General features: G+C 35.8%; 1 protein-coding gene across 2 annotated transcripts in view; it reads right to left on the bottom strand.

Annotated features, from left to right (window-relative positions):
- Positions 1–1,415: 1,415 nt before the first annotated feature.
- LOC121296926 (sodium/bile acid cotransporter 7-A-like) overlaps positions 1,416–19,656 on the bottom strand; it is a 130,593-nt gene continuing 112,352 nt past the window's right edge. For both annotated transcript variants that reach the window (XM_041222848.1, XM_041222859.1), the window contains 2 exons: positions 2,183–2,328; positions 1,416–1,890 (listed from right to left, as the gene is read on the bottom strand). In XM_041222848.1, coding sequence (XP_041078782.1) covers positions 1,861–1,890; positions 2,183–2,328 — 176 coding nt within the window. In that variant the 3' untranslated portion in view covers positions 1,416–1,860. The remainder of the gene's footprint in view (positions 1,891–2,182; positions 2,329–19,656) is intronic.

The raw sequence follows: 19,656 nt of genomic DNA, 5'->3' as shown, positions 1-19,656 counted from the left end.
GTGTATGGACATAAACAGCATGATATGAACAACAAACCTACACGTTTGACTTAATTTTTCTTTTTGCTGATCTTCTGGCCATGAGTTTTGGTAACTCTGGAGTCCAACTTATTAGCAAACACAAAAGTGTCCATAAAAAGGGGACATCTGCCATGAAAAATACCCAAACAGCAACAGATTCAATATAATCTCTGCTTGGGAATGATATCTTTGTACGGATGTAATTAATGTAGATGTTGAAAATGCATTTTTTATTTTTGCAGTCCTAAAATCTACTGTGATTTAATTGACTTTAGTTTGTGTTTGCTAAACCGTATGGTCCACAGATTATTTCAATCAATGATAAGAACCCCCATTACAGACTCCGTGTAAATTGCACTACTTCATTATCATGTCCCTGGTGACGGTGCATGAATGGCTGTTTACATAAGAGTAAACACACAAGCTGTCCCAGGATCAATATGGTCACTCAGAAAGCAATCAGCATCCCAGATTGGCATATGTTCAAAGTTCCATAGTTTGTTGCTAATTGTGTCAAAAATAATTCTGTCACAGCCGAGATGTTTGGTCTGTAGCTACTTGTTGGCAATATTGCGGGAGACATATTGTTTAGGACAGCAGATCAGCGTGCTTAAGAGACTTAATTAGCATGCACTCCCATTTGCAGAGGTTAATAAAACAAAAAAAGGAAGTCTATCAAACTACTGAAACAGAGATACCCATATAAAGACCTTCAATTAACAAATATTAGCTTTCCAAAGTAGCAGTATCTTACAAAGACATCACAATGGCCAAATTCACTGAGGATTTACTATGCAATGAAGAACAAACCAGTAATGCTCTCACTTTAAATAAACAATTCAGTGTGTTAATTAAAAAGGCCTTGAGGCTCAGCTAGATATGTAACATTTTCAGTTGTTTCCTTGTGAAAACAAATGGTGCAAAAACAACAATGATGTGACTTTGGCCCAGTGTGTGTTTTATGGGAGTCTAAATTATGTTTTTTTAGACTTGCTTATTGGAAGATATTTGAATGCCTTGAGGCAAGAACACATTAACCTATTTTGACGCAGTACATGTTCAAGAACATTTCCACAGAACAACCATCCACCTTAACGTCTTATACTCAAATACTCACAATATATTGCTATGTGGGGAGTGGGTATATGCAATATGTCTTCAGTTGGCTCTTGAACCACTGTCGTGTCACACAAGTTGTTATAAATAGGAAAGTGGCCCAGACTGTTTTAATATACTCCTAATGCTGTAGCTAGGAATAGCTGTGAATGGCCTATAATATCTAAATTTAGCTACTTAGTTTTCCTACTACAAGTACAATAAAAGGTTACATTAATTTTGTCAACCAGTTTCCTGCCAATCTGTATTAATGTTTGGTCAAACGTCATGTTGAATCATTTTTACACTCAATCAAAAATATTTTTAATAAAATAACATCAAGAAGAAGATACAAATACACATAAAACAAACCTTGAATCACTGAAGCCCACACATTCCTAATGATTTAGGAATCCTTCACCTTTTTACAGATGTCGCAATAGTTCAATAGATGGCAAACGCCATGGAATGAACTCGCTGGATTATTCTTCATTATATCTTGAAATTTACATATAAAAAAAAATATAGATGTATAAAAAAAAAAGAAAGGTCAGCAGAAAGACCCTCTGCAGGACCAAACCTGTTGGTTTAAAACCAAGATCGTGTTCCTAGCTTGATCTGTTAAGGCACTTGAAACGCAGATGTTCTTTCAGTTAGTGATGCAAAAAGCTCCCGAATGTATTCATTAGGGCTGCTGCATGTTGCATTCTATGCACATTTCGTGGAGTAAAGCAGGATTTCTTGTTATACAGGTTGCAGCTTTAACGTCAATGCCTGGAAAGAAAAAAATGTGAGAAAATGGCGTTTTATTTAGGTCTACTTAGGGGAGATGCCTGTTCTAGAACACCATCTTCCTAAACTCCTTATCTCACTGCTTCTTTATTGAAATACAGTGGAACATGTCATTACTGACTCAACGGAATGCATCTTTGCATTTGGACCTATTTGTGCATGGTTGTAGTGTTGACAGTGTTCTACAGATGATTGTAAATGCTCATCCAACTTTTTCACACGTCTGTTTTACACATTGTACATCACAAGATCTACAAAACCCGCTCCTTTTTACCTTCTGCCTTTTGACCATCCAAGACTTTATCGTTGGAACCAGCACGCTGCCCAGCAGAATCTGCGCGGGGTGGTAGATCAGCAACGGGACGGAGATTAAGGAAAGATGCTCATAGCCTTCAAACACTATCTTCAGCATTGGAATCCCTGGGGGCATAGGGACAAACACATAGGAGTGGAACGTCATACATTAAGAAAAGAAAATCAGTTGGTTTTGAGGATTACTGACTTTGATAGAAACTGTGTGAATGGGTCACATTTGGCTAGTAAAAAAAGAATCCAAATGATCTTCACACGCCTTCTAACTCGACTGCATCTGCATACAACCCATAATAATGTGGTCGACATACAAAACCATCCCTCTTCCTTAAAAATCCTGTCAATGAATATACCCCAGCCTCACTGCAGTGACCTCAGTAGGGCTGGATCGACTCTCTCCCAACCCTCTGTCCTTTAGTCATCTCAGCAGCTGAGACCTCTGAATTATGACCCAATTAGTGGCAGTCATGGTGAGGAGTTAGTATTTGTTGTGGACTTTATTCCACAAGCTGTTAGCTATGACCGCAGGGCTAGTGGGTCTAAAGCCTCCTGTTCCCCTTCCTGTCTAGAGGTGAACCTGGGTTCAACATATGAGAGGCTGCAGTGCTGTGTTGACTCGGCTTTTGATTCTTCTCATTATATAAAAAAACAAAAAACAAAAAAAAACAAAGTGAATTTTAAAATTTGAATTATTTAGTGCTGGGAATTATTTTTCCAATATTTATTTATTATTTATATTTATACAAGAGGAGGTCCATTGAGACCGGGTCTCATTTACAATGACATCTTATCAACAGACAGCATCAGATCAAGCATTTTTTATATTTAAAAGACGCAGTAACTCTTAACCAAATAAACTACACACCCTGGTACATAGCATGTTTAATAGAATTATGGTATATTCATTTTTTTTTCTCTTATGTTCTTACTTCTAGTGTGCATCTTTGATTTTGGAGTTAAGAAAGAGTTTGAGGTCTTCATTAGATATTACTCTCTGCATTGTAAAAGTGACTACAGGGGTTTGGTTTAGTAATTGGGGTGTGTTTGGAAAATTGCAAGAAAAATAAGCTGTCAAAATATTACACAATACATAATTGGTAGAAAAAGCAGAACAGTAAAAACACCAGGAACTGCAATTCAGAATAAACAAAATAGCACCATGGAACGGAAAGATATTTGATACTTATTTCCTACTACAAGCCAAATTCACTGAACATTTAGCTTGGAAAAAGGGTTTTCAGGAAAATCTAATTAATGCAACAAACATGTGAATATGTTTTGATTTAGCGTCGATGATTTGTTGTACGAATAAGAACTAAAAATTGCTCCACATTTTATTTGCACTCATTAATACCTTTCAGAAATCATTTTTCCCAGCTCAAAATAATACGAATTGGGGGCCTGCATTATTAACTAGCTATCTTAAATTTTAAAAATTACTTAATTTTTACCTTGAGATTTCAGAATTTTACTCTCTAACTTTACTGAATTGTACATTATCTCTCTTCTGCGTACGTGACGGACATTACATGTTTTGCTACTGTACATGCAGAGTAGCACACACTCATTTTCTCTTAATGGGACATTATACCTTATCACCTTGGGGTGGAGATAACACCGGACAAAAATGTGATCAGCGGCACCACCCTTCCACATTATTTTAATAACAATAATAATAATAATAATAATAATAATAATAATAATAATAATAATATGTATATATGTACATGTATATAGCACATTTTCATCAAAAGATCTCAAAGCACTTTATAACAACAAAAGAAAAAGCAATACAACTATAACAGATAATCCAATTTGTAAATAAACCATAATATAGTTATACACATAGTGCATATTCAGTGTGTGTATGTGTGCGTGTGTGTACAGCCACTGGAAACAAATCACGAAAACAGCAAATCCAAAGCAGGGTGTTCTTCTCTACTGCCTCTGGTGCACATATGCAGTGTGATTTCCAAGGTCTCCGACAAGAAGGTGTAGTTGCAATTTTCAGTGTTGTCTGGGGCGCTGGATTCACCGCCCTAGCTCTAGGCCAGTGGTGCACAAAGTGTGAGGCGTGGAGAGTCAGTAAAGGGGACATGATTGACTAAAGAGGCAGTTCTGTACATATATATATATTTTTTTTAAAAAGGATAGAAAATTTGAAATAAATACATAAATGACCCGCTAATTAGTCCAAGTTATTACCTTTCAAATGAGCCGTTGACGATCACTCTACAGATTGTAGAACCGGAGAAATTATGTTTGAAGTGGCGATTGTCAGGTGAACTGCAGTGAATTGAGATGAAATGGCGACTTCCATGTATTTATAGTTTAACAATATTTTCCCCAGATTTAATGTAAATCGTGTATTTGTTCTTAGATTTAACCCAAAAAAAAAATTCTGATTTAGCTTAATACATAAATGCTAACAACACACAATCTTAAAAGTTTTGAAATGTGTACATTTGGCATTGTAGTATGCAGAGGAGGTGGGGAAGCGTGACATTGGCTCCTGGGGTGTAAGGGCAGATCTGCAGCATACAATGCCAAATCAAAATGATTCAATGGGCTCATTTAGCTTCAGATTTAGCTGGCAAAATAAATATTTATTTTGTGAAAACCCATATTTATTTTTTTCAGATTTAATTCCTGAACGATAATGTTTCAGATTTATCTGTTAAGTAAATGTTGAATCGTCAGGTGTAAAAAAAAAAAAAAAAAAAAAAATTAAATTCACCAATTTAACATATAAAAAAGATTTACAGGCTGGTTTTAAATGTTGAATTTACGATACACGTTTTGAGCTTTTATAAAGTACATCTGAAATTTCAAATCGGAAAACCTGTAAGAATGTTTTTGTTAGCATTTATGTATTTAGCTAAATCTGGACTTTTTGTGTTTAAATCTAGGAGAACATGCGATTCACATGAAATCCAGAAAACAAACACCTGTTAAAATATAAAGTGTCAACAGGGGGGTGGGGGCACAACAGAATGTAGTGCTGGGAAAAATATTCGAATATTCAAACAAATACCTTTTTGACATGTACTCGGATACATAAGTCAGACGTTCGTGTTCGCTACAAATGACAAAAATACCTCGCGCTTATTTACTGCCTCACCAAAATTTGCGCGTCAGTTTAAATAAATGGAAAATGAAGAAGAGTTCTGTGTGATATATATATATATATATATATATATATATATATATATATATATATATATATATATATAACACAATGACACAGGATCAGCACAGCAGCTCTTGAGCCTCTATTTAAAGTTTTAGACAGCAAAAAATAAACAAACCAGATTATGTACGCAACTCATAGTGATCTCTATGGAAAGCCATCTGGGACAAAAACACATTGTGCTGCGTGAACCAGAAGCTCATGGGACAGAAAAAAAACAGTAGCCAACATCCTGAAATGTTGTGTAGTTATTTTTATATAGAGTGTATGTATTATCAAGGCTCAAGGTTAACTTTTTAGTTAATTTCTCCAAATTGTACAGCATTTAAAAATGCAGTGAAAAGGAAGGGTGCAAAATATATATATATGAAACATAACATGGTTAACTGTACTGATGGCATATCAAATGCTTAGGTAACAGATATGGTTGCATTCCTGTAGAACTTAAGGATAAAATAAAATACATTTCGACAAGGAATTGCATTAGATCCATTACTTAGTTGAGCACAAGGCGGGTTCAAAATTTATATAGGCCTACTTGTGATAGTTTGGGCTATTCAGTCTATTTAAAACTGTAGCAAATCCTCATTACTGCCTTAAAGTTAACTTCTAAACCCTACTTTCCAGTGGAAAGACAAAATCCCATCGTTTCTGCTAAAAGGAACTTCTAGCCTGAAGATCGGGACTGTTTTGGTATAAAAACCTACGCTTTTGTTTGTTATGTGGAATGTAATAAACAAGAAGCAAAATGTTTTGTTTTTTTTCACCTTAATTTTACAATGCCATTTCCACGTTTGTTTTATTTGAACTGTTTAAAGTTCAATTTCAGTCTTCGTTCGTTTGTTCAGCTACAAAAAGGCACAAGTAAACCTCTTGATATTACTTTATAAAAATGTGTTGATGGCCACTGTTTACTGTGAAGAAATGACAATGGCAAGGAATGAAAAAAATAAATAAAATTAAATAAAGTGTGGTGTCAACTTTATGTACTATTTATTTCGGGAATAAACAAAACAACGTTTAACTTGAGCTGCTATTTGGCATCCACTGTTTTGTAGTTAATTCACTGGGGTAAAGTAAGGCCTACATAACTTATTCTTTACTCGTGGGATATTCTATTTTAATGTATTACATATTTTAAGGTCTTGCTCTAAAATAAAAGTACACACACAGGGGCCATTGCCACGCCCCCCTGCCCCTGCTACTGTGCTGTCTCTGCCTGCGTTCTGAGCAATATAACGGCTTTTATTACATTTTGAAAAACGAACTAATATTGAAACGAATATTTAAATTCTGAGCGAATATACAAACACAAAAATCCCATGTTCGCCCCAGCACTAACAAAATGTATGCTAATTAAGGGGGGGGTATATAAAAAGTTTGCACACCACTGCTCTAGGCTGCGGTTGTTACCGAGGAAACAACAGCTGACAACTGTTCAGCTCACTTGTACCTGTAGTCAGTAGATTAATACAGTTGAACAGTTACTGATTAAATTGCACAGTAAACCAAAAAAAAAAAAAAAAAACACCCAACGATATTTAATGACCCGTGTGCAAATATACATGGTTTTACATAACATCAAGGAATATCAATTACAGTAGAATTTCAATGGTAAGAAAAAGTGCGAAAAAGGCTTGGTTGTTGATATGCATTTGTGATTTTTTTTAAAATCCTATGCCCTACTTGCCCCAAAGTTCACCAGCAGCCACTGAATGTGACCTAAAACTAATTTCGCCACTGAAGTAATTGACAAAGACTTCTAAACAAAACATTTGTCAAATAACCTTACTGAGGGCCGGACCAAATCAAAGTTAGCACTTCGCGAACGAGGACGCGAAAGCATTTACAATAATAAAACACAAGAAAAATTCCAGGCGAAATCTTGTGGAACCAAAACAAGCCCCTTTCACCCTTCAAAAAGCAGCTATTCCTTGTTGACTACAAGTGGGTTGAGAAGGGGGGGTGGTTTGCTATCGCCCGAACTGGGGTGCGTTTTCGCATTTTGACCACAATGCAACCGGGTTTAAGTGACCTTTGACCATGAACCCGTGACCAAAACGCAAGAACGGACCCGGTCATTAAAAATGTAGTCCCAGCAGTTATGTGCACTTACAGTGTTATTGATGAACCAACAGGTTGGTCATGTACATAACGGTAACTAATAGAAGTTCTATACCAATAAATCATAGTCAATCAAAATAGATCTCTAGTCATCTCTAGGCAAACTGCACTGCAATGTATACGGACTATAGATCAACATGAAACATAATTGATGAAACATAGCAATCAATCGTTTTGAGCCTAATGTGTGTGCTCACATCAACACTAACAAGCCTCCGCACCCCCACATCTGTTCAAATTATTCATTTCTTAAAGGCACAGTGCTCCATTACATTGAACTTGATCAAACTCAAGGCTAACAAATATAAACAAACTAGAATACTAATAAAGAACGTATGAATGTTTTAACCACTTTAACAATATTAACTTTTAGTTTTAAACATTTGGTTACTCTCGTGAAGTACTTCAACATGTTGGCCTGCACAGAAACACTATGAAGCCCAAATTCTCAGCCCACCATTCCAGTACAAGGGAGCACATATTGGCTATACTGTGTCAGCATGCCAAGCGGTCCCCTCGAAACCTATAAATCTGTGTAGATAACAAAATTACGTAATACCTATAAAGGTCATCTCAGAAGCATCAAATTGAAGTTTTTACATTTGCTTTGGGTTTGTGACAAAAAAAAATAAATAAATAATAATAATAATAATAATAATAATAATAATAATAATAATAATAATAATAATAAATACAACTACCCATCTCTGCCAGTTTAAAAAAAAAATTAAAATCCGTAATACAAATCAAAAATCAAAATAATAAATACAATCAAAAATCATGAAAATAATGGGGCACGCTTTCATAACAGTGACAGAGCAATGCAGCACGATGCTGCATACGTTGTGGAAACGAGGTAATTGCCAAGTGCGATTGCGTGTGTTTTCTTTCAAACTCGCGTCCATATTTTTCAGTATTTTACTCAATAAAAATAAAAGCAGATCATTATTATTATTATTATTATTATTATTATTATTATTATTATTATTAATATTAAAAATGTATTTTTTATTATTATTACTACTGGTAGTAGTTGTATGTAATAGCATTCATTCACTGATATTCAAACGAAACAGTAGTGCAACACAGACTTATTTTATTTTTTTTCTGCCTCTGCCCTCCTACTGCTGCGAAACTTCTGTGGATTGGAAATGGCTAGTTTTGTTTTTGTGATAAACAAAATGCGATATGGAAACTAGCGATATTATTGATAAACACTCTTTCGCAAGAGCGATCAGGTTTGATTTGGGCCAGCCCTAAGTTTCCTATACTATTACTTAGGCCTTAAGTGCTAGTTAACAGGGCATCAACTGTTACAAGATTTGTTAATTTTTTATGCCAAGGACATTGAGCATAAACCTGAATATCACAAAGATGCATCTTGGGTTTTTTTTTTTTATGCTCAAGATCTCTAAAGTATGAACAAAATTGGTTTTCAAAGAGAATAATGTAAAACAACAACATGTCTACTTTTGTTTCATCATTAAAATTTTCAGGGGACCAGAAGGAAGGTTAAAGACAATCTGAGTTACAATACAATAAAGTATATGCAAATAGGTTAAATACATGTCAAATTGCAATATTAATGAGCACAGAGGAGAGCTTTAAAGAAAAAGAAAATGGCTCTCATAGCAGTATTATAACTCGTAAATAAATTTCAACGCGCCCCTCTCTCGCCTTTAAAGCACCCGATATGACTCTTTGTGATGGCATCTGACTTTAAGGAGTAGGCATTGCGTATGCATTTGCTAGGACTCTGAGCTGCCACACTGAAAAAAGATTATGAAAGATTAATAAAAAATATCTCTAATCTGTGATGCATTGTCTGAAAGATGTTCTAAAGCACATATTGTAAATGGATTCTTCTTCTGACTAAAATAATTTCTAGCAAAAGCCTTTCCCTACTGCCAGACAAGTACGTTGTGTGAGCAGATGAAGAGCACTTTCTCAGTACATTACTACCCGTTCTGAACACTTGGGAAATCACTAATGTACAGCACCCTACGTTTCCATGTCAAGCATGACACATTTGCCAAAAATTACCCAACAGAATTTGACACTGCAGCACACTCCATAAGGAGTGCTTTCAAGTGACATCTGCCAACACTGTTTAAGTACTAACTTTTTTTTATTCTCTACCCCAGACGCCAGAGGTAAAACAATAAAGACTCCAGTATTAGTTTTATACACTCATTTATAGTTTATCAAGAATATTTTACAATGGGAAGGACTGGTCTGTAGGGCATGCTGCCCCAGGTGATTGCTTCAAGCTAAATAGCAACGTGAATAAAATCAGCAAAAAGTTTAAAAAGCTATATCGACAATCAGGTGAAACGGACGATTAACATAAAAGAACATGTTATGTTCCTTTACAAAAAATGTTATGTTCCTTTGATCTGAGTTGTTTATGTCAGTCAGTCAGTTATAAGTATTTATAATTTCGTTTTATCAGGAGGAAAGGTCACAGTTTTGGAGCACAAAACAAACCAGCTGTTTTCACTTCAATTAGTGAATTTGAGTCTGTTTTATTTATTTGTTTATTTATTTAAAAAATAAAAGTAAACTAATTTGAAGATTTCACAGATTAAACAAAACCTTCCCATTCCTGAATCCTTCAAACAATGTTAAAAAAAAAAAAAAAAAAAAAAAAAAATTAAATTAAAAATTAAACCTTTCCCTTAATTTTGCATAAGGCAGTGGGATTACACATTTAAACACCAGTATGCTTAAAGATTTTAAATAATACTGCCTGGAATTAGTTTTTGTTTGTTGAAAAATGTGTAATGCTAAAACATGTCTTACAGTGCTATAGTCCTGTATAATGTGAATCTTTGGAAATAAAACGAGTTCCTACGCCAGTGAAAAGAAAGCCCTGCTGAGAGCCGAGAACAAGTCAAGGAGGTGTGTTTTTTTTTTTTTTTAACTGAGATGTTTATACAAGGCAAAACATGAAGCAAATAGTTACTGTAGTGTTTAGTATTTGAGGCATTATTTTTAATGGAATACTCTATCACTTTAACTGCATTTCTGCATCTTTGTGATAAGAGTAAGCTTTTTTTTGGTTTGGTTCTAGTTTTATCTCCAGAGAGGATTGAAAACAAACTTTGCAAAACTATCTAAAAAATGGATTTGGTATTTTAACGGAACTATAGCCATACATAAACCGTGAGTCATATGCCCACACTGTTACACAGCCGAGTCTCCCAATCAGATGGGACCTGGCACAGTCCATTTACTTTAGTTTACTCCTGGCCAGAATATTTGTCCTGATTTGGCTATTGGAAATGAAGCAGAAAAAGGGAAGTTGAAAACAGCCCAAGAAACCGCAAAATGTGGCCATCCAAGTTAAAAATACACAGCTTTACTAATTAGCTTTTACGTTTTAATAGTTGTAACTCTGGTTTAAAAATGCTTTATACCTTATTTGACATCTGATTTTTATAACACAACATCAAGCAGAACCAGTGCATAAATCTTATGCCCCCCCGATGTTCCCATTATTGCTACTTCTATTTTTCCCAGTAGCAGACTAAAACATTTTTTATTTAATTAAATTATTTTTTAAATATAGTAGTCACTAATTAATTTTACCCTCTACTCCAAATTTCACATATCCAATTGTATTTTAAGCTCAGCTCACTGCTACCACCCCTGCGCTGACTCGGGAGCGGCAAAGACAAACATACGCTGTCCTCAGAAGCGTGTGCCGTCAGCTGACCGCTTTTTTTTCACTCTGCAGGCCCGCCATGCAGCCAACCCACAGCTACAGCATCGGAGAACAACGCAGCTCTAGGCAGCTTACAGGCAAGCCTGCAGATACCCAGCCAGTCTACAGGGGTTGCTGGTGCGCAGTGTGCCTCTCCCCAGGCGGGGCTTGACCGGTTGTGCACCGCCCCCTGGGAGCTCCCGTCTATGGTCGGCAGTGGAATAGCCTGGACTCGAACCAATGACCTCCAGGCTATAGGGCACATCCTGCACTCCGCGCAGAGTGGCTTTAATGGTTGCGCCGCTTGGGAGCCCTCAGACTAAAACATTTAATTAAGACTATAACCTTTTACAGTGATAATTAATAGATTAATTGTGTGACCCTGCCCTGACCTTTTCCCTGGGGCCATCAACCCCCAGAATTGCTAGGTGTCTGGAGCACCAAACCTCTACACACACATGTAAAAGGACAAGAGGTCAGGAGCCACATAATTATTTTTGATCAAACCTGAAGTCAGTCTTATTTGGTTTGGCCATAACTCCTGACCTCTTGTCCTTTTTCATGTGTGTGTGTGTGTGTGTGTAGAGGGTTTGGTCACAGCATAGAAGGAGGATCATGCTTTACAAACCATGGTGGTAGTCTCCACTGTATGAACGTTATATTTTTTCAAGTTTAAGGACACGCATAAGAACTCTGATAGAAATTCTAGCAATAATCAGCCCTGGGCAGAGCTGGGGGTTTGCAGGCTTTTAACTGGTTGTGCTAATTTAGGAGCCAACTGTATGAAGTCTACACTGCTAAATGAATATATTAGCTGTCAACCTTGCCTGAGAATGTATATACTGTACCTGTCTGGTGCCCAATAGCAGTAAGCTCACAAAAAGCAGCTAGAATTTTCACCAGGAGATCCAGTGACAACATGCTTCCAAACAAAACCAAGAGGTTTTTTTTTTAATCATAATAGACATACAACTGTTTATATCAAGTGTATGGCAGACAGGAGACTTGTGAAAAAATAAGTTTGGACTTTTTCTTCACTTTTTCCCTGTTATACAATGTGTTCCATCAACAGTGTATCTATAGCACCTTTTGTGTTTTCTTTAATTAAAGAGAGATGAGCTAGCTGTCGATAACAAGAAAAACAAAACAAACATAATGCAGTTGGCATGTCATGTCCAATTAGCTGCAGGCTGAACATGTAACAGACCAGATAAATAATTTGAGAGGTGACGCCATAAAGTGACTTTGCTATTCATCCGTCTCTGTCACGAGCTGAGAACGAAAGATGTAAAACTTCAAGTAAACCGTCTCCCCAGAGTGAGATTCAGTAGTTCAAACAAAGCAAACAACAGTTTTTTTCTGATGCACATTTTAGTATTGCTGGAGGCAAAGTTTCTAAATATTAACAAAACTATTTTTCTTCTGCAGCTGGTATGGTGTGCAAATAAACAGAACAGACACTGAAGCAGGACAGCCTGATATCAACCTAAATATCTCTTTCTCTACAGTACTATCAGAGGGAGATTTTATGTGTCTCTCTCTCTCTGTATATGTGTGTATATATATGGATTGTCAATAAGCTTAAAATTGGGTTTAATTGCATAGTTAATGCATCCATCTAATTTGTTTGTTTTATTACTAATGGTATTATTATTTTAAAGTTCTTAAAAAGTTGTATTACTTATAAGGCTGACCCCATATGTCCCTGAGATCGGAAAATGCTAATCTGACAGTCCCAAAAACTAGTTTGAACTCTGTCGGAGCCAGGGTATTCAGTTATAACGCCCCTCGTCTTTGGAACTTACTCCCGATTCATATCAGGATTGCTAGCGCAACTGAATCTTTTCAATCCAGTTTGAAAACGTATTTGTTTGGGACTGTATTTGTACCTGCATTATATATTAGACACAGGCTTTTTATATTGCTTTTGTTAAGCACCCTTGAATGCATACACAAAGAGCACTATATAAGTGAAACTTGTATTGCACTGTTGTTGTTGTATTATTATTATTATTATTATTATTATTATTATTTGCATTATTATTATTATTATTATTATTATTATTATTATTATTATTATTTATTATTCATTCAAAAATTTTTTCGGACACCTAATAATAACAAGGAAATATCAAATATAAAATAAATGTGTCTTAATGAGTCTTTTTAGGGTCGTAAACGACAATTTAACAAAATTTGGTTGTAGTAAACGACACGAAACAAACTTGTGTTACCTCAGTCAAATAAATGTGTGGCTTACGTAAATTTACTATGACATGTAAAATCAGAATAGTACGAAGGAAATTATATATCCATATATATTTTAAAAGAATAGTATATATAATATATATATATATATATATATATATATATATATATATATATATATATATATATTTTTTTTTTTTTTTAAATATATTAGTCATTAGACAGATCAGAGGCATTGCTTTGTTTCGTTTTGTTGTGCTGGCATGCTGGCATATCACAGAACACTTTCTTTGACAGCCATTATATCAATCTGTAATTTAAAACGTGTTAAACTGTATATGGAGAAAAGATACTCAAGGAGGTTCAGAAGCATTTCAACTAGAAAGGTAGGGGGGAGAAATCAACAAAGAAACAGAAGAGAGACCACATCAAAACAAGGACAACAACTCAGGTAAGACAGCCATTAAATGTACTTATCTAAATGCTAGAAGTATCAGAAACAAAATTTTAGAACTTGAAGCTACTGCACTAACAAGTAACTATGATGTGATTGGTGTTACAGAAACTAGGTTGTCAGAGTGATGGGGACGAATATAATATTTGTGGGTATACTCTGTATAGGAAAAACAGGCAGGACAGAAGAGGTGGAGGGGTAGCGCTATACATAAGAAACAGTCTTGAAGCCTAGGTGTTAAACCTGGACAAAGAAAATTGAGCCAAATCAATATGTGTTAGAATAATGGACAAAAACTCAAAGGGCATAATAACAGAAGCATGCTATAGACCGCAAGATTCAGACGGCGAGCAAAATAATCTGTTATGCAATGACATTAGAAATGCGTGTAGCAAAGGAGAAGCCATACTAATGGGGTATTTCAATTTCTACCATATAAAATGGGAAAGACCGGTGGGGAACACGACGGACTAAATTGAAATGGTGGAAATGACAAATGACTGCTTCCTAACACAATTTGTCAAGGCACCGACTAGAGGGGAGGCATGCCTTGATTTAGTCTTTTCAAATAATGAAGACAGAATAACTAAAACAGAGGTCAGAGAACCACTAGCAAACTCAGACCACAACATGGTCTCATTTGAAGTGCTTTTCAAAACCCCAAAAGTAATGACTAAAGCTAAGGTTTACAATTTTAGAAAGGCAAACTATGAAGGTATGAAACAGACTAACAGAAGTAGATTTGAGTAAAATAGAGAAAACATCCACAGAAAAAGAATGGCTGTTCTTCAAAAATGTAGTATTAGAGGCGCAAAACAATTACATCCCTAAAGTAGACAAATCTAAATGTAAAACTAAATAGCCAAAATGGTTTAATATATCAATTTAAAAAAATACTCAGCGAAAAAAGATACTTTACACAGCGTTTAAAAGGGACCAAAAACAAAGTACACAGAAAGAGTACACAGAACTGCAAACGTAAGTCAAAAAGGAAGTTAGAAAGGCCAAGAGAAAAAGAAATGAACATTGCTAAGGGGGCGAAAACCAATTCCAAAATGTTTTTCCAATATTACAACACCAAGAGAACATTCAAAGAGGAGGTTTAATGTCTAAGAGACACAAATGGCAAAATCACAGACGAAGAAAAAAAAAAATAGCACATATATTAAATGATTACTTTTCACAAGTTTTTACAAAGGAGGATACGGACAACATGCCCCACATGTCAACCTGTTCCTATCCAGTTTTCAATAACTTTAGCATAACTGAGGCAGAAGTGTTAAAGGGACTAGGAGCTCTTAAAATAAACAAATCCCCTGGGCCTGATGAGATCCTCCCAATAGTACTCAAAGAAATGAAAGAAGTTATTTACAAACCGCTAACCAAGATCATGCAACAGTTTCTTGACACAGGGGTTGTACCGACAGACTAGAAAATTGCAAACTTAATACTGATCCACAAAAAGGGAAACAAAACTGAACCAGGTAACTACAGACCAAAAAGCCTGACTTCTATTATAAGCAAACTTATGGAAACTATAATAAGATCCAAAATGGAAAATTACCTCTATGGTAACAGTATCCTGGTAGACAGTCAACATGGTTTTAGGAAAGGGAGATTGTGTCTAACTAACCTGCTCCATTTTTTTGAGGATGCAACATCGGTAATGGATAATTGCAAAGCATATGACATGGTTTACTTAGATTTCCAGAAAGCTTTTGACAGTCCCGCATAAAAGATTAATTCTCAAACTGAACGTAGTTGGGATTCAATTTCACTAATGAGAATATTCTGTATAAAACAGGCGATGATACGGTCAGTATGATTCTTCTGTTACCTTAAGAACATAAGAAAGTTTACAAATGAGAGGAGGCCATTCGGCCCATCTTGCTCGTTTGGTTGTTAGTAGCTTATTGATCCCAGAATCTCATCAAGCAACTTCTTGAAGGATCCCAGGGTGTCAACTTCAACAACATTACTGGGGAGTTGATTCCAGACCCTCACAATTCTCTGTGTAAAAAAGTGCCTCCTATTTTCTGTTCTGAATGCCCCTTTGTCTAATCTCCATTTGTGACCCCTGGTCCTTGTTTCTTTTTTCAGGCTAAAAAAGTCCCTTGGGTCGACACTGTCAATACCTTTTAGAATTTTGAATGCTTGAATTAGGTCGCTATGTAGTCTTCTTTGTTCAAGACTGAACAGATTCAATTCTTTTAGCCTGTCTGCATATGACATGCCTTTTAAGCCTGGAATAATTCTGGTCGTTCTTCTTTGCACTCTTTCTACAGCAGCAATATCTTTTTTATAGCGAGGTGACCAGGACTGCACACAATAGTCAAGATGAGGTCTTACTAGTGCATTGTACAGTTTTAACATTACTTCCCTTGATTTAAATTCAACACTTTTCACAATGTATCCGAGCATCTTGTTAGCCTTTTTTATAGCTTCCCCACATTGTCTAGATGAAGACATTTCTGAGTCAACAAAAACTCCTAGGTCTTTTTCATAGATTCCTTCTCCAATTTCAGTATCTCCCATATGATATTTATAATGTACATTTTTATTTACTGCGTGCAGTACCTTACACTTTTCTCTATTAAATGTCATTTGCCATGTGTCTGCCCAGTTCTGAATCTTGTCTAGATCATTTTGAATGACCTTTGCGGCTACAACAGTATTTGCCACTCCTCCAACTTTTGTGTCATCTGCAAATTTAACAAGTTTGCTTACTATACCAGAATCTAAATCATTAATGTAGATTAGGAATAGCAGAGGACCTTATACTGATCCCTGCGGTACACCGCTGGTTACCACACTCCATTCTGAGGTTTTTCCTCTAATCAGTACTTTCTGTTTTCTACATGTTAACCACTCCCTAATCCATGTACATGTGTTTCCTTGAATTCCAACTGCGTTCAGTTTGAGAATTAATCTTTTGTGCGGGACTTTGTCAAAAGCTTTCTGGAAATCCAAATAAACCATGTCATATGCTTTGCAATTATCCATTATCGATGTTGCATCCTCAAAAAAATCAAGCAAGTTAGTTAGACACGATCTCCCTTTCCTAAAACCATGTTGACTGTCTCCCAGGACCCTGTTACCATATAGGTAATTTTCCATTTTGGATCTTATTATAGTTTCCATAAGTTTGCATATAATAGAAGTCAGGCTTACTGGTCTGTAGTTACCTGGTTCAGTTTTGTTTCCCTTTTTGTGGATCGGTATTACGTTTGCAATTTTTCAGTCTGTCGGTACCACCCCTGTGTCAAGAGACTGCTGCATGATCTTGGTTAGCGGTTTGTAAATTACTTCTTTCATTTCTTTGAGTACTATTGGGAGGATCTCATCCGGCCCAGGGGATTTGTTTATTTTAAGAGCTCCTAGTCCCTTTAACACTTCTGCCTCAGTTATGCTAAAGTTATTTAAAACTGGATAGGAAATGGATGACATGTGGGGCATGTTGTCAGTATCTTCCTTTGTAAAAACTTGTGAAAAGTAATCATTTAATATATTTGCTATTTTTTTTTTTTTCTTCCTCTACGATTTTGCCATTTGTATCTCTTAAACATTTAATCTCCTCTTTGAATGTTCTCTTGCTGTTGTAATATTGGAAAAACATTTTGGAATTGGTTTTAGCTCCCTTAGCAATGTTCATTTCTATTTCTCTCTTGGCCTTTCTAACTTCCTTTTTGACTTGCGTTTGCAGTTCCGTGTACTCTTTCTGCGTACTTTCTTTTTGGTCCTTTTTTAATGCTCTATAAAGTGCCTTTTTTCGCTGAATATTTTTTTTAATTGATCTATTAAACCATTTTGGCAATTTAGTTTTACATTTAGATTTGTCTACTTTAGGGATGTAATTGTTTTGCGCCTCTAGTACTACATTTTTGAAGAACAACCATCCTTCTTCTGTGGGTGTTTTCTCTATTTTACTCCAATCTACTTCTGTTAGTCTCTGTTTCATACCTTCATAGTTTGCTTTTCTAAACTTGTAAACCTTAGCTTTAGTCATTACTTTTGGGGTTTTAAAAAACAGTTCAAATGAGACCATGTTGTGGTCTGAGTTTGCCAGTGGTTCTCTGACCTCTGTTTTAGTTATTCTGTCTTCGTTATTTGAAAAGACTAAATCAAGGCATGCCTCCCCTCTAGTCGGTGCCTTGACAAATTGTGTTAGGAAGCAGTCATTTGTCATTTCCACCATTTCAATTTCATCCTTCGTGCTACCCACCGGGTTTTCCCATTTTATATGGGGGAAGTTGAAATCCCCCATTAGTATGGCTTCTCCTTTGCTACACGCATTTCTAATGTCATTGTATAACAGATTATTGTGCTCACCGTCTGAATCTGGCGGTCTATAGCGTGTTCCTATTATTATGCCCTTTGAATTGTTGTCCGTTATTCTGACCCATATTGATTTGGCTTTATTTTCTTTGTCCAGGTTTAACACCTGGGCTTCAAGACTGTTTCTTATGTATAGCGCTACCCCTCCTCCTCTTCTGTCCTGCCTGTCTTTCCTATACAGTGCATACCCACAAATATTATATTCGTCCCCATCACTCTCAGACAACCAAGTTTCAGTAACACCTATCACATCATAGTTAATTGTTAGTGCAGTAGCTTCAAGTTCTAGAATTTTGTTTCTGATACTTCTAGCATTTAGATAAATACATTTAATGGTTGTCTTACCTGAGCTGTTGTTCTTGTTTTGATGCGGTCTCCCTTCTGTTTTTTTTTCACACACTTCCTAACCTCTCTGTTACCAGGGGAAGTCAGGAAGCAATCAATGCAGTGCACAAACAAAGTAGGATGCTGATAAAAACCTGGTGTATTAATACAAAAATATGTTTTAAAAAAGTAAAAGAAATAATTGACAAATGCGTGTTTAAAGTGCGTTAAAAAAATCAGTCTCCAAAGAAATGTGTTAATCGCAGAAGTTAGCTGCGATTAACTGACAGCCCTAAAATAAACATACATATCCCTATAATAATGCATGTTCTTCTACAGTTCTCCTGTAACAGACAGAAACAAGCTGTATAAGGCCTATTGTCCAATAGGATTTGATTGTTAAAAAGGAGTCTAGGCTTTTTTATTTTTCATCTACACATCTAAAGTTTATTGTGTCCGTTTGTTTGTACAGTGTATTTGTTCAGAAAGTATATCTCTTTTAATGTTAGACATTAACCAATGGCTGTACAAACTACTTCAGTCTTACTGTTGGATGGACTGGTACATTTTTCCTGGCACAACATCTCATTTCTAAAGAGCTCCTGATTATATACTCATATGGGAACCAGTGTTGTTGGTGACAGACTGATTCTACCAATAATCGGTAGAGATTTATGACAAGAGATTTGAAGTTGGACTGGCTACTGCTGTACAAGAAGTATTTTTTTTAAGGGACACTGGTAGACTGGTGCTGTAGGGAGAAAATCAGCTGCAAAGGCATATCCAGGGATATTTTTTTTCTGATTATATTCTTAACCTTATTCGGCAGAAACTCTCCTGTTAGTTTAATTGATATTTGTTCTGTGCAATACATGCAGTTGGGGATATCACAAAATTTTTTTTTTATAAATGAAATATTTTTGTAGTAGCCTGCATTGTTGTTTGAACGGTTTGCTAATCCTTTTACAATATAATTTTCTTGATCCTGAAGCTGTAATACTAAAGCTATCAGTCACAATGGTAAAGCTCTTCCATCCCACCTTCAGGTGTGCTTGCTGAAACCTGCAAACCGTTGTGTTTGACAGCAAGTTGAAA

Source organism: Polyodon spathula, chromosome 2 (assembly GCF_017654505.1).
Source record: "Polyodon spathula isolate WHYD16114869_AA chromosome 2, ASM1765450v1, whole genome shotgun sequence".
NCBI lineage: Eukaryota > Metazoa > Chordata > Actinopteri > Acipenseriformes > Polyodontidae > Polyodon > Polyodon spathula.
Note: the sequence above shows the minus strand (reverse complement) of the source record. Positions and strands in the feature narration are given on the sequence as shown.